This window comes from Barbatula barbatula (assembly GCF_947034865.1).
Source record: "Barbatula barbatula genome assembly, chromosome: 22".
NCBI lineage: Eukaryota > Metazoa > Chordata > Actinopteri > Cypriniformes > Nemacheilidae > Barbatula > Barbatula barbatula.
In genome coordinates this window covers 1,562,012-1,574,050 of record NC_136785.1, presented here as the reverse complement: position 1 = coordinate 1,574,050, position 12,039 = coordinate 1,562,012, and the positions used below count along the sequence as shown (strand labels likewise).

The 12,039-nt window shown below is 38.5% G+C and overlaps 2 protein-coding genes across 2 annotated transcripts in view; one reads left to right on the top strand and one right to left on the bottom strand.

Moving 5' to 3' along the window:
* The window catches only part of st8sia5 (ST8 alpha-N-acetyl-neuraminide alpha-2,8-sialyltransferase 5), a gene marked incomplete at its 5' end in the record, with an annotated part of 10,835 nt that extends 2,362 nt beyond the window's left edge, over positions 1–8,473 (bottom strand). The window contains 6 exons of the mRNA XM_079485880.1: positions 148–292; positions 460–546; positions 966–1,058; positions 2,879–2,974; positions 4,421–4,528; positions 8,343–8,473. Coding sequence (XP_079342006.1) covers positions 148–292; positions 460–546; positions 966–1,058; positions 2,879–2,974; positions 4,421–4,528; positions 8,343–8,473 — 660 coding nt within the window. The remainder of the gene's footprint in view (positions 1–147; positions 293–459; positions 547–965; positions 1,059–2,878; positions 2,975–4,420; positions 4,529–8,342) is intronic.
* Positions 8,474–9,846: 1,373 nt separating this feature from the next.
* rpl37 (ribosomal protein L37) lies at positions 9,847–12,034 on the top strand. The gene is made up of 4 exons (XM_079485879.1): positions 9,847–10,434; positions 10,888–11,023; positions 11,240–11,324; positions 11,930–12,034. Exons 1-4 carry the CDS (start codon positions 10,432–10,434, stop codon positions 11,997–11,999), a joined length of 294 nt encoding a protein of 97 aa, XP_079342005.1. The 5' UTR covers positions 9,847–10,431; the 3' UTR covers positions 12,000–12,034.
* Positions 12,035–12,039: the final 5 nt, after the last annotated feature.

Here is a 12,039-nt window from a genome sequence, read left to right as displayed (position 1 = left end):
TACATTTGTGAAGGTAATTTTACCCTATTGGTTATAAATTATGCTGAATTCCACTTTTCCCACATTTCTGTTGGCCGTTATGACTAAGGAATATTTCCTTAACTACAAAAAGTTGTTTAAAGTCGATATAAAACAGCTCTCACTCACATTTGGGAACATTTTAAAAATCTCAGGGCTGATGTGTAAGATTCCACTCGTATCCACCTCATAGCGCAGCTTCGTGCCGGAGGGAGTGTTTCTTTTCGTGGTAAACAGAAAGGAGGGGGCATTGCAGCATCGCGACAGAGACATCCTATTGGATAAAAGAGTCAGTACTTTGTTATGGTGTCCTATTGGATTCAGACAGATATGATATCACTACTTTCTTATAACATAAACTCTCCTATATTGGACAAAGAAAGTAGTGATGTTGTGACATTAAGACGAAGGAAACAACTCTTCGTGTCTATATGCACTCACTTGAAGTTATCAATCTCCTCCTTGTTTTGCTCCCACTTACACACCTCAAGGTTTCTCCATCTCTCAAACAATTCGGACGTCTTTATCCTGAATGAAAAACACACATAAACCCACAGTCAAGATGCGAGGTGGTTTTGGGTGGTTGCTGGGGGATTGCCACTGTGCTCTTCATGCTTTTCAGCGTGTTGCTATACTACAAATTTAGTATGCCAAACTGACAATCCACATAATCTGTGTTATCGCTCACGTAGTACAGTGTGGGACAATAGTTTGGGGTTTGTTTCTAATACAAAGTATGCATTAAGCAATAGTAAGAATGCTTCTTTAGCTGATTTAAGGAGGGCAGAAGAGAGGCTGTTCTTGTACAGATATTGAATTTCTTTAAATAGATGTTCTTCACCGGATTTGTCCTTCGAGAGGAGACTTTCTTCAGGACATCTGACTCCCGCTGGAACGCTCACTCACACGTCTGCACAGTTGAATATGTGAGAGAAAGACAAACTCACATTGTCAGTACTTTCACATCTGTGATCTCCTGTCGTAGTTCCTTGCATGCAGTGGAATTAAACTCCATAGAGCCCTGCGAGCGTTCCAAATACCTGCCAGAAAACACCAAGTCACAAATATGTTCTCTCTGCAACCTGAACGTTAACCCAAAAACTGAAGGAACTTTGTAACCACTGAAGATCCTGACCAGCCCTGTTTGCATTTGTACAATCTAAACTACCAAAGAAATACTACTGGAAAGTTTATAGTTCACCCAAAAACAAATATTCGGACATCATTTATTCACTCTGACGTAATTTCCAACCTGTATGACTTTCTATCTTCCACAGGAAACATAAAAGAAGACATTTTAATGGACGTTGGCAACCAAACAACACTGGACCTCATTGACTTCCATTGTATGGACACAAAACTACTGAAACATTTCTCAAAATGTCTTCTTTTGTGTTCCACATAGGAACGAGTAAATAAATCATGAAAGAATTTGTATTTTTTTGGATAAGCTATTCCAAAAAAAACTGCATGTTTTTTTAAATAATGCTCATTTTTCCTTCAGTATTCATTACAGGGAGCTTTATCTCTTCACACAGACACATTTAAAAATCTCTCTAAACAAGCTTAACGGTCTTTTCCACTTTTATGGGGAGGAAATAAAAAGAAAGCGCTTTCACCGCAATGACAAGAAACAACAGGCTATAAACAGATAAATGTGTCCTCACCTTGGTTGTGAAACAAAAATACAAAAACAAGCATTAAAATGATGGAAATGCAATAATGTAAAGGAATAAACTGTGAAATATGAGAATGCATTTAGCTGTAATCGGCTTGTAGAGGATGATATATCTTTGATAAGGCTCTATTTTCCATTTTGAGTGTTTCCTGGGGCAAAACGTCAACGGATAAACATCCTCGCTGCTTTACGTTTCTATTTAATGCTTTAAATGGACTATAATGAAGGTTGGCCTGCTACTGCAGATCGACCTTCTGAGACTGAAAATGAAATCATAGCCAAAATGGCTGCTTACAGCATCTGCTAAAGCCAAGACCAGCAGCCTCCAAATATGTATATGTGTATATGTAAAGCTTTCCTTAAACTATATTTTGATCTTTTAATGCGAAACGGCTTCTGGAGCCACGTTGTTTTTTATATTAACTATCAAATATTATCCTGAAATCACATCATCTAGATTTTTAGTCTTAACGTTATCCAAACCATTAGTTTTTTATTGGACAGTGCTAAAGTTACGCTGACTGATGAAAACAAACTGATCAAATGAACAGCAATGACAACAAAAAAAGAAACAAGCAAACATGAAATGGCAAGATATAACAGAAAGACAAAACACATTAGCGATTCCATACATCTCAGACTGAAGTGACATTGTGACATGTGACTGTACTGTAGCCTGGAGAGGTGCACACTGGGTAATCATATACGGCCCCCGTATGTGTGATCAGACCGACCATCTTCGAAAAAGACAAAATAAAAGCTTCTCGTCACATCAAGGGGAGCAACGTGCAAGCGGGAAGAGGTGTGTTGACATCACATGACACACACACACACAATCCATTGCATTAACCATTTACGTGCACACACACACACACGGGTGCGCTATGAGTTTTGCTGTGGGGGCTTTAAAAGATGCATGAAGGGATACATAAAAACAGTAACAAGGAGCCATGACATCCAAAGAAGCAAACAAATTCCCCAATTCAGGGGCGGGGGTGATGGGGTCAAAGGTCAGTAGCAGATGGAAGGTTGCAGACAACATGCACGAACGGACCAGAAGTGCACTGAGAGCAAAAGCAATCGGACCCTCTCAGATCAGATGGAAAAGACGAAGGAGACGTCCTCAGGGGGGGCGTAAGGTTGATAAGGATGTGAACTAGAAATGCCATCAGCGTGGCCTACCTTCTCGCTTTTTTTTTCTTCTGAATATCGGCTAGGCAGGGTGTGAAAGCTATGGAGCTCTGAGCCTCTGAGTGGTGAAAATTCTGACGGACACATCTGTCAAGATGCATACAAGTTGAGTTAAGTAAGAGATAAGATAATTGGTTTAAATGACCCTTCAACTGCTGCACAAGTACGGAAAAACCGCAACAGTAGGGTTACGTACACCATTAATCCTATTCGTTTCCATGCTTAAACATGCATTAAGATCCTCCTCTGTATAAAGTGCCCTCCCTTTCAAAACAAGTTTATTTTAGTGTACTATTGGCATTCTTCTTTTAAACCACAAATAGGTTTAAAAGTTTTCTTTTTATGAACTTCTCACATATATACTTTTCTGTAATTTTAAGAGATCTACATTTAATCAAAGTATATTTTACTTATACTGTAAGACACATATTTTGGCCTATATCTACAAATATAGTTAAAGGTGTATTTCAAGTATAAAAATTTACATTTAAATAGGAACACAGTGGTATATTATTGAACTCGTTTAATAAAAACGTACACTAAAAGTAAAACGTGTACGTGTAGTACAAAAACTACTAAATTTGACTAAATGTACTTTCATAAACAAAAACAAAATGTGCTAAAGACATCGAACTAGTTAAATATCAACTCTATGCGTTGTATAGTCGCAGTACGACTGAAAATTTAGTTGTGATCATAGTTAACTTATGCTATTTTGAGTATACTTAAAAGTAAAATTTTCCAACAAAACAGTCCCAAGATGTATTAAAATCGTCCAAAATTACACAGGTATACTTTCAGTACACATATAAAAGTATACTCAATAAAAAGTATACTTAAAATATACCTGAATTTTACTTAAGTGTACTTAACAAAATGATGAGAAGCAGCTTACTTTTATGAGGGAAAAAGAAATGTAAACATGTTTGAATTAACTTTACAGAAATGTAATTCAACATTCATACTTTTCACGGATTCGTACAATGATTTATTATCAATAGGTTTCTTTTGTGCCGTATTTAAATTTGTATTGAATGCTCATAAATGTCACGCTGCAAAGCTAGCACACTGCACAGAATACTGTATCCCATAATGCAATGCACTCAATTTGCCCTCTTACTTTTGATGTTATAAATTAATCTCGAGCAATTTCATAAATTTAACCCAATTTTACAGGATTGACATACTAAGTTATTTCTAGTTTAAATTTTTTCTTAAAGTATGCTGTTGGAAAAAATAAACGGGAACGAATCCGTCTGGAACCTCGACCGCTGCGAAAGTGGGTGGGTCACCGTTGCTCTATTTTCTCCTCTTAAAATGACACAATAAGAAATCCTGGCACTCTGATTGGCTCTGATGTTAGTAGGAGGGTTTAAATTGCCACAGCTGGTCATTTCTGATTGGCTGATGAGTTTGGATGTGTCTCCAGACATGCAAGCGGCTGAGTTATCATTCACTATATGTCAATCTCTCTCTCACTCTCTTTCTAGAGTGTTAGTGGTGTAGTTGAGAGGTTTCCGTGCGGTTTTGTACCTTTTCCTTCCATTTCTGGCCGGCTTCATCCCTCCATCATCGGGGTAACTAATGAGGCCGCTCCAGTTGCCCACCTCCTGTCCTTTGAGGCGGTTAAATTGTTGCCCACTATTGAGAAAATGAGGCAGGACGTTTAAAGTTTCATTCACTCGTTCATGCCAGCAAATGTCAAACACACACAGATTTGTATTTGTTGTATGTGATGAAACCGTTGGTGGTTTACAGAAACGCATCATCTTTTGTGTACGTGGCCACTGGCACCACAATCAGAATTCAGAATGTCTGAACGACATGGCATTAGATAACAAAAAGCAACTCGCAAACGCTGCTAGTTACCAGAAATCCTCATCGCAGATAAAGAAACTGAATACATAAGACACACCAGACCTTTTCCCTGTCATCTGTTACAAAAAATATGAGAAACATTTGATCTGATGGTGTGTAAATATATCAGGTTTTAAAGAGCGATTATATAAACGGTATTTAAAACTGATGTTGCAAATGTTCACTCGTGGATTTATTCTGCATGTTTTGTCATGATTAAATACTCCTGTTAGATTTAGACTTAAATACTTTATGATTAAAACACTGGAATAATCCAAAATACAGACTGGACGTATGCTGGATTAGAATAGACGCAGTAATCCAGATTATTATTAACAGATGTTTGGGATGTAAAACTATGCGGCTTTAAAGGAATAGTTCAGCTTCAAAATGAAAATTCTGTCATCATATACACGCCCTCTTGTCATTTCAAACCTGTATGACTTTCTTTCTTCTGCAAAACACAAAAGAAGATATTTTGAAAAATTTTGGTATCCAAAAGCCAATGGTCCCCATTGACTTGCATTGGTTTAATACCATACAATTGAAGTCAAAATATCTTCTTTTGTGTTTTGCAGAAGAATGAAAACCACACAGGTTTGAAATGACAACAGGGTGAGTAAATGATGACAGAGTTTTAATTTTGAAGGTCAACTATTACTTTAAATAGTCAGAAAAAAACTATTGACTGACATGGATTGGTATTCCTAACTAAATGATTGCACTCAAAGTATGTGGTCATATCACAAAATTGACAGATCTAAATGTGAATTTGAGTACTGTCTGACTATTGTCCTTCTGAAACATAATCATACATTGAATTCTATAGTAACTTTTGAAAAAATTTATTAAAGATGGGCTAACATGCCATTCCGTGCATTCTGACTTCTTCACACTGTTAAACGTGCTGGCTTCTCATTGCTTAACATGGTCAACTTGTTAAAAACTACCCCAGCTACTCGATTCACTACCCCAGCACTCGAAAAAGTTGTAACAGGGATCTTATTCTTTTTATGGACCATTCTCCTGGAAAAGTAGGCCAACGCGCCATCCACCGAGAGAAAGAGCACGCCCATCAATGCTGCTTCAGTAGGCAGATGGAAGTTTAGCTGTGTTTGTTTGTTCATGCCATTTCAGTAATGAATGTTATATAAACAGTGGATATAACGCTCGATTAAAACTGATAGATGGCACCGTCCCAGCGCTAAAAGATGGCGGACATAAACCGCACGCGGTATGTCAAACTAAGTCATATGTCTGTGTTTTGTTGGCAATCGGAGCGTACGTGCGTAATGTAAACAACTCGAAGGGATTAATGCGACGATGTGTTGTGTGCTCGTGCTGTAGTTCCGTTCCCCCTGCCCGCCTCCAGCAGCTCGTCTTTAACAGGAAATAATCGTACAGCTATATCTCTTTTTTATAAAATGTATAAAACGAAATACTGTTCATAGATACGACCTACGCTACACCCCTGTATAGGTCCTCAAGATTAATATGAGATTTGCAGAAACTGCGTGTGTTACCCCATCTTTAACATTATTTCCCTTTAGCACCCAACCTGTGATACACTGAAAATGTAAACGTTTAAGAGCCAGAGCATTATTACATAGATGAAAGATTATGCACACAAACATTTTAATTTTTGGAGTAATGCACACCAATGAACAGTGCATATAAATGTGCATTAAGAACGTATAAAGGGTTCGTTTTGATTCACATTGACTTCACATTGAAACCTTCAGTCGAATCCAATTACACTCCTATAGCACACACGAGGCCATTTCCTAACGCATCCGCTCATGGATATCAGCTTTTTTTAACCTTCTGTGTACATTGACCACTTCAATAAACACAAACTCAGCTGTGCAAAGAGAACGAAATCGAGAGAGAGAGATACAATATGAAGAACAGATGCTCTTCTGCAACCGAGCAGATAATGAAGAGGTCACCGCTGAAGATGTAACTACGTGTCAATATTTTTTCTGCATTGAGCAGCCACTTACCGAATCAATATCTCCAGACCGAACAGGAAATGTAAAGTCTGGTGCAAGGGCGCAGAGACTGGTCCTATATCAAGCACGGCTGTAACTGGAACCCTAAATGAACCACTATACATTGACCTCATTTAACATGATTTATATCCCACATGCGGCTGATTTTGCATAATTGTATGTGATATTTATTCACAGTTTTAAAATCGAGCTTTCTTTCTGATGTCCACTTCACTGCATGACACTTTCACGAAAGATTAACTGAAACCAGAGGGCCAAATCTACCATAAAGTGTTTTGAATAATTCAAAGTCATAATTATGTCTGCATGGCAGGAGCATTTAAGGAGAATTGAGCAGCGTGTGTTTCGTTCAGTTCTGTAAATGCATTATTAATACAAGCATTTGTATTACGAAGTCTGTCGTTGCTTCAGTGTTCGACAGAATCAGATCCTGTTCACTTTGTTGACGCACATTGCAGGTGAATGAGCATTGCGCATTGTGTCTACATAATCTTTCATTCAAATGTAATCATTTCAACATTCCTATTGTCTTTCAGCTTTTCCCCTCCAACCGCCTGTAGGTCATCCAATCCATCCCTGACCAACATTTTTATCACGTACGGTATATCACATTACAGCAAACAACATTTCATGTAGATATTACATCTCCATTTCCTCTCACTGCTTCTTTTCGAGTGCATCCGTTTAATGTGTCACATTAAATGTTAAACTCAAACCAAATCACTGCGAAATAGATAGTGAGATACAGGACGGCATTCATGCAATCTGTGGCCATCGGCCTCTGATGTCATGAATCCTGAGTGTGTGTCGAGGTGGACGCAGAGGAAAGGGGGGGGGTTCATGTGGGAGTGTGAAAAAGCTTAATTCAGCATATGGGCATCTGCTAGGTCGCAGGAACCATAATGCACTGTGGCAACCTCTTACGAGAGACGCCATTTTACAAAGACAAAACACACACGCATGCACTCCAAGACCCTCGCAATGCATATCTCTGTTCCAAAAACACACATGATTCACCTTCCTAGTATGATGTCATTTCTTTTTAAGTGGCCCAAAAAGATCTGGGTTTTATGAAACAACATGATGCATATTTAACCAGTGCTTGAATCTAGGCGCATACAAAATCAGAGGCTACGTCACATTGCAATGTATTCCTATTTATAATATAATGTTTTCAAATCATGGACATAAGGGCTTTTAAAGCCGCATTTGTAATGTCACATAGGTTTTAGGCAAGATGTATGAGCTGTTTTGAAGATAGAAAAAAACAACCAAACTAGAATAGAAAGAAAACAGAATAAAAACACGACTGAAGCGTCTCGCTGCATAGACAGTCGATCAATAGACTGTGTATGGCATGATTAAATGGATCTAAAGGTAAAACAGCTTTTCAAGCAAATAATCAGCATATGGGTGTAATATGACTATGTCTACGTGCTAAAGAACAATGCCTCCTGAATTGCTTTTGTTGTGCCAACACAATTTATATTCAAAAACACATTTTGCATGATATATATACATTTTCATAAAACATTCTTGTATATTTTTTGGAGCATGCATTATTGATATTAAATCAATATTCTTACCTTTTGATGTAATTCTTGCCATAGAGGATTTGCTGCAATAAGGTAACCAGTCCAAAAGCACATATGAAAATAAAACAAAGAGATCTGTTTCCCAACAAATCTCTATTGGATGTCGGGTCTGAGTACCCCATCCTCTAAAAGTCAGGTTGTCTTAAAGAAGACACATTCAAGCACACCCGTGATTGTTTACCGTCTGAAGCGCATCGTTGTGTCCGGTCGCATGGATGAGCGGTCAGTCTCCATATGAGCTGGGTTTCGCTTTACTGTTGCTTTTGAGCAATCTGGCCATGCATTCGTTGATTAAAGCGAAATCATAACCGTCCATTACGACGTATATCGAATTCGGATGTGAATTACAATCTCTCAGTTCTATGAATAACGCGTAGGGACGTGACACTCCTTTAGAAATGCGCGTCGCTCGGCTACGGACTGCGCGTTCGGTGACGCGATCCGCTCGCTCTCATCAGCACCAATTGGACTGAACTGCAGAGCCACGCTGGTATCAGGCTTTCAGCCATCACTACACGATACAAGAATAAGGGACTGTTGTTCAACACTGGGTTGCATAGGCTCGTTGTGCTTTTATCGTGGTAATAGAAGGTCATTGTGTCTTTTTTTATTCTGGTTCGAGGCTAGACTTTTTTGGCAGCTGTATAATTTATGTTTACGTGCTGGCTGTGAGCCCTTGCAGTTAAAAGACCAATTAGAAACACTAATCAATACCACAGTTCCAATAAAGCATTCCACGTATTTCCATAGACTTTAAATAAGCCTTATTATTACACACTACACGAGCAAATGCCTAACTAAAACATTTATTCTTGGGCCTGAGGCATAAATAAACTCTGGAATAGCCTTCCTGATACTGTTAGAGCATCAGACACACTCGCCCAATTTAAATCTAAAGACACATCTTTTCAGCAAAGCATTCACTTCATTCAAAACATGCAAAATAAACCACCGGAGACTGTTGACATTAGATATTATTTACTAGGTGTTTAAATAAACTATTCATGTACTGTGTTTGACCTTTTTGGTGTTTTTCTTATTTTCCCCTGTAGAGCTGCTTTGGAACAATGCAAATTGTGAAAAGCGCTATATAAATAAAATTGAATTGAATTGAATAAATGTATATTTGTAAAAACTTAAGTTCTTACCAAATGATAAAAAACTTGAAAGGAAACAATTCTAATATTGTTTCAAGTTCCATGTATTAATATCAACAATGCAGTATTTACATTTGTACAAATGAACTCCATTATATGAATCTGATTATTTCACAGAATTAAAGAAAGACTCCCTTATTTATGATGAAACATTAAAACAATGCTTGATTCCCTAATGTACAAAAAAATGGTTGCATCAAGCATATAAAAGCCACAATCCTTAAGGATTTATAAAAATGTACACATCACTGATCTCACCATTTCCCCAAACGAGGCGCCCGGCTTCAGTTATTGGATTTGGGGAAATAAGACAAAAATAAGTCCCATTAAGTATGGAAGCAGTTAACATGGATATATAATGTCAATAAGAATGCCAGTTCAGCATCAGTTTATACGGATGTGCGTCTGTCGCAGAAGTTTGCTCTGATAGTTTGTAAATTGGCCATTAATTTAACACCGACACTGGGACTGTATTCTTTGCACACTAGAGGGCGCTCGCTTTATAACTGTTGACTTTCCTAAATTTGGTTTGAATGTTATTTTAGTATTTTAAAATAAATAGTTAACGTACCACATCGTCTCGCATGAGTTTAAATCGATTCAGGTTGTGTGCAAAACCGAACGCGGCTAAAAACATTCAAATCGATCTTGCGGTACAGACGCTTTTAGGTTCCACGTGACGAGCATGAAAAACAAAACGATCCTCGCTCCCATAAAATCAATTAGGCGACCTGATGTTATATCATCCAATTGCTTATTACGGTTTAAATTAATCCACATAGGCTCGAGGTGTCGGTTTGATGAGAAAAGCCCTTAGTGGACACGGGGGACATATTTAGAGGTTGCACCGGAATATCACCGGTACTGTTTTAACGGTACACCGGCGCCTCTTCCGGCCTCTTTCGAATCAGCTCTAAGGAAAGATGGTGAGTTTGACAACGTCTTGCCCTTAAATCCTCTAACATCTGCTCAATAACGCAAGTTTCTCACTTAAATGATCATCACAACACAAGCATACACACTCAAGGCCCGATATCATCTACTATGTTCGTGATTTGTTCATAATTTGTAGTTTGATTATAAAAGTTAGCATGTCGCTTAGCCTTCATGTTGAAAGCTTTATAACGAACTCGAGTCTTGTGCCTGTGTGTTTTAATGGCGCTCTTAGTAATAACTGGCTCTGTATTTCACATCACTAGATTTGATTTCAATGCTATGCATCGCCATAACAGATTTACATCACGGGTGCTTCCGTGGCGAGAATTCTGAGCTAGCCGCTTCTCAAACATGTCTAGCGGAGACTCGCAACCTACATAGGCGACATGCTAAAGATCATGACATCTGACACATGACAGTGATGTGATTCCTGTGTTTTCCAGACGAAGGGTACGTCGTCTTTCGGAAAGCGTCGCAATAAGACGCACACTCTGTGCCGCCGATGTGGATCTAAAGCGTACCACTTGCAGAAGTCCACCTGCGGAAAGTGCGGTTACCCTGCCAAGCGCAAGAGAAAGTGTAAGTATGACTCGTTATTCTGTAGTATGGTGTGTCGGTTTGGTTTACATCAACACCACCTGCATTCTTATGCTTACCTGTGATGACCTAATAAATAAATGTCTGAACAAATGACTGTCCAGTGATATTAGCTTTAATCTGAGGTGTGTTTATAGACGGGCTGATGGTGAGAGATTCTGTTTGTTTTTCATGTTTTAAAATTGTTGTTGTTTCTAGACAACTGGAGCGCAAAGGCCAAGAGACGAAGCACCACAGGAACTGGACGCATGAGACACATGAAGGTTGTGTTCCGTCGGTTCAGGTGAGATGAAATGCTTGATTGTAGTTTTGCGTGCTTGTGCTGCATTCTAGACCCCTTGGATTAAGAATATTACCCACCTCGGACGCCATGAAAATAGCAATATTCCAGAAATCATGTCCTGGTTGTGGTGGGAAATGCCCCTATCAGAGGTGTCTGGAGTATGTTGTGTTTCTATTAATGGTGAAGTTTTAGTTAATTGTAGCTTTTTCAGTGTTTTCAGGCTTTACGCCATTTGTCTGAGATTATTTTCTAATTTTGACTTCGCTTTTGAAATGTAATTCAAGTGTTTTTTAGAGATGTTCCTTTTTATTCGGTGGAACCCTAAAAAGTGTCCATTTGTATCAAAGAACATTGTAGTTTTGGCAGTATTTATGCACTTGCTTACCAATGATGTTAAAAAATAAATGTCTGAACAAATGACTGTCCAGTGATATAAGTTTTACACTGAGGTAAGCTTGAGCTGTTCTTCTAATTTGATGTTTCGTTTAGCCTGTGCTGCTGTTGATTTTCATCAGTGGTTGGAGAAATACACCGTCATGTTTGTCTGTTAACTTTACTGGCTGAGTTGTAGCTGTTGTGACACTTTTTGTGGTGTTGTTTTTCAGAAATGGATTCCGTGAGGGAACAGTGCCCAAGCCCCGTCGGGCAGCAGTGGCTGCATCCAGCTCCTCATAAACTGTGTTTCCAATAAAAGCGATGTTTGAAAAGTTTCTCT

Excerpts from the sequence above, each read along its gene's own strand:
- rpl37 (XM_079485879.1), top strand. Across the intron at positions 11,024-11,239 it reads TGCCAAGCGCAAGAGAAAGT|ACAACTGGAGCGCAAAGGCC; the intron begins GTAAGTATGACT and ends TGTTGTTTCTAG. Across the intron at positions 11,325-11,929 it reads GTTGTGTTCCGTCGGTTCAG|AAATGGATTCCGTGAGGGAA; the intron begins GTGAGATGAAAT and ends GTTGTTTTTCAG.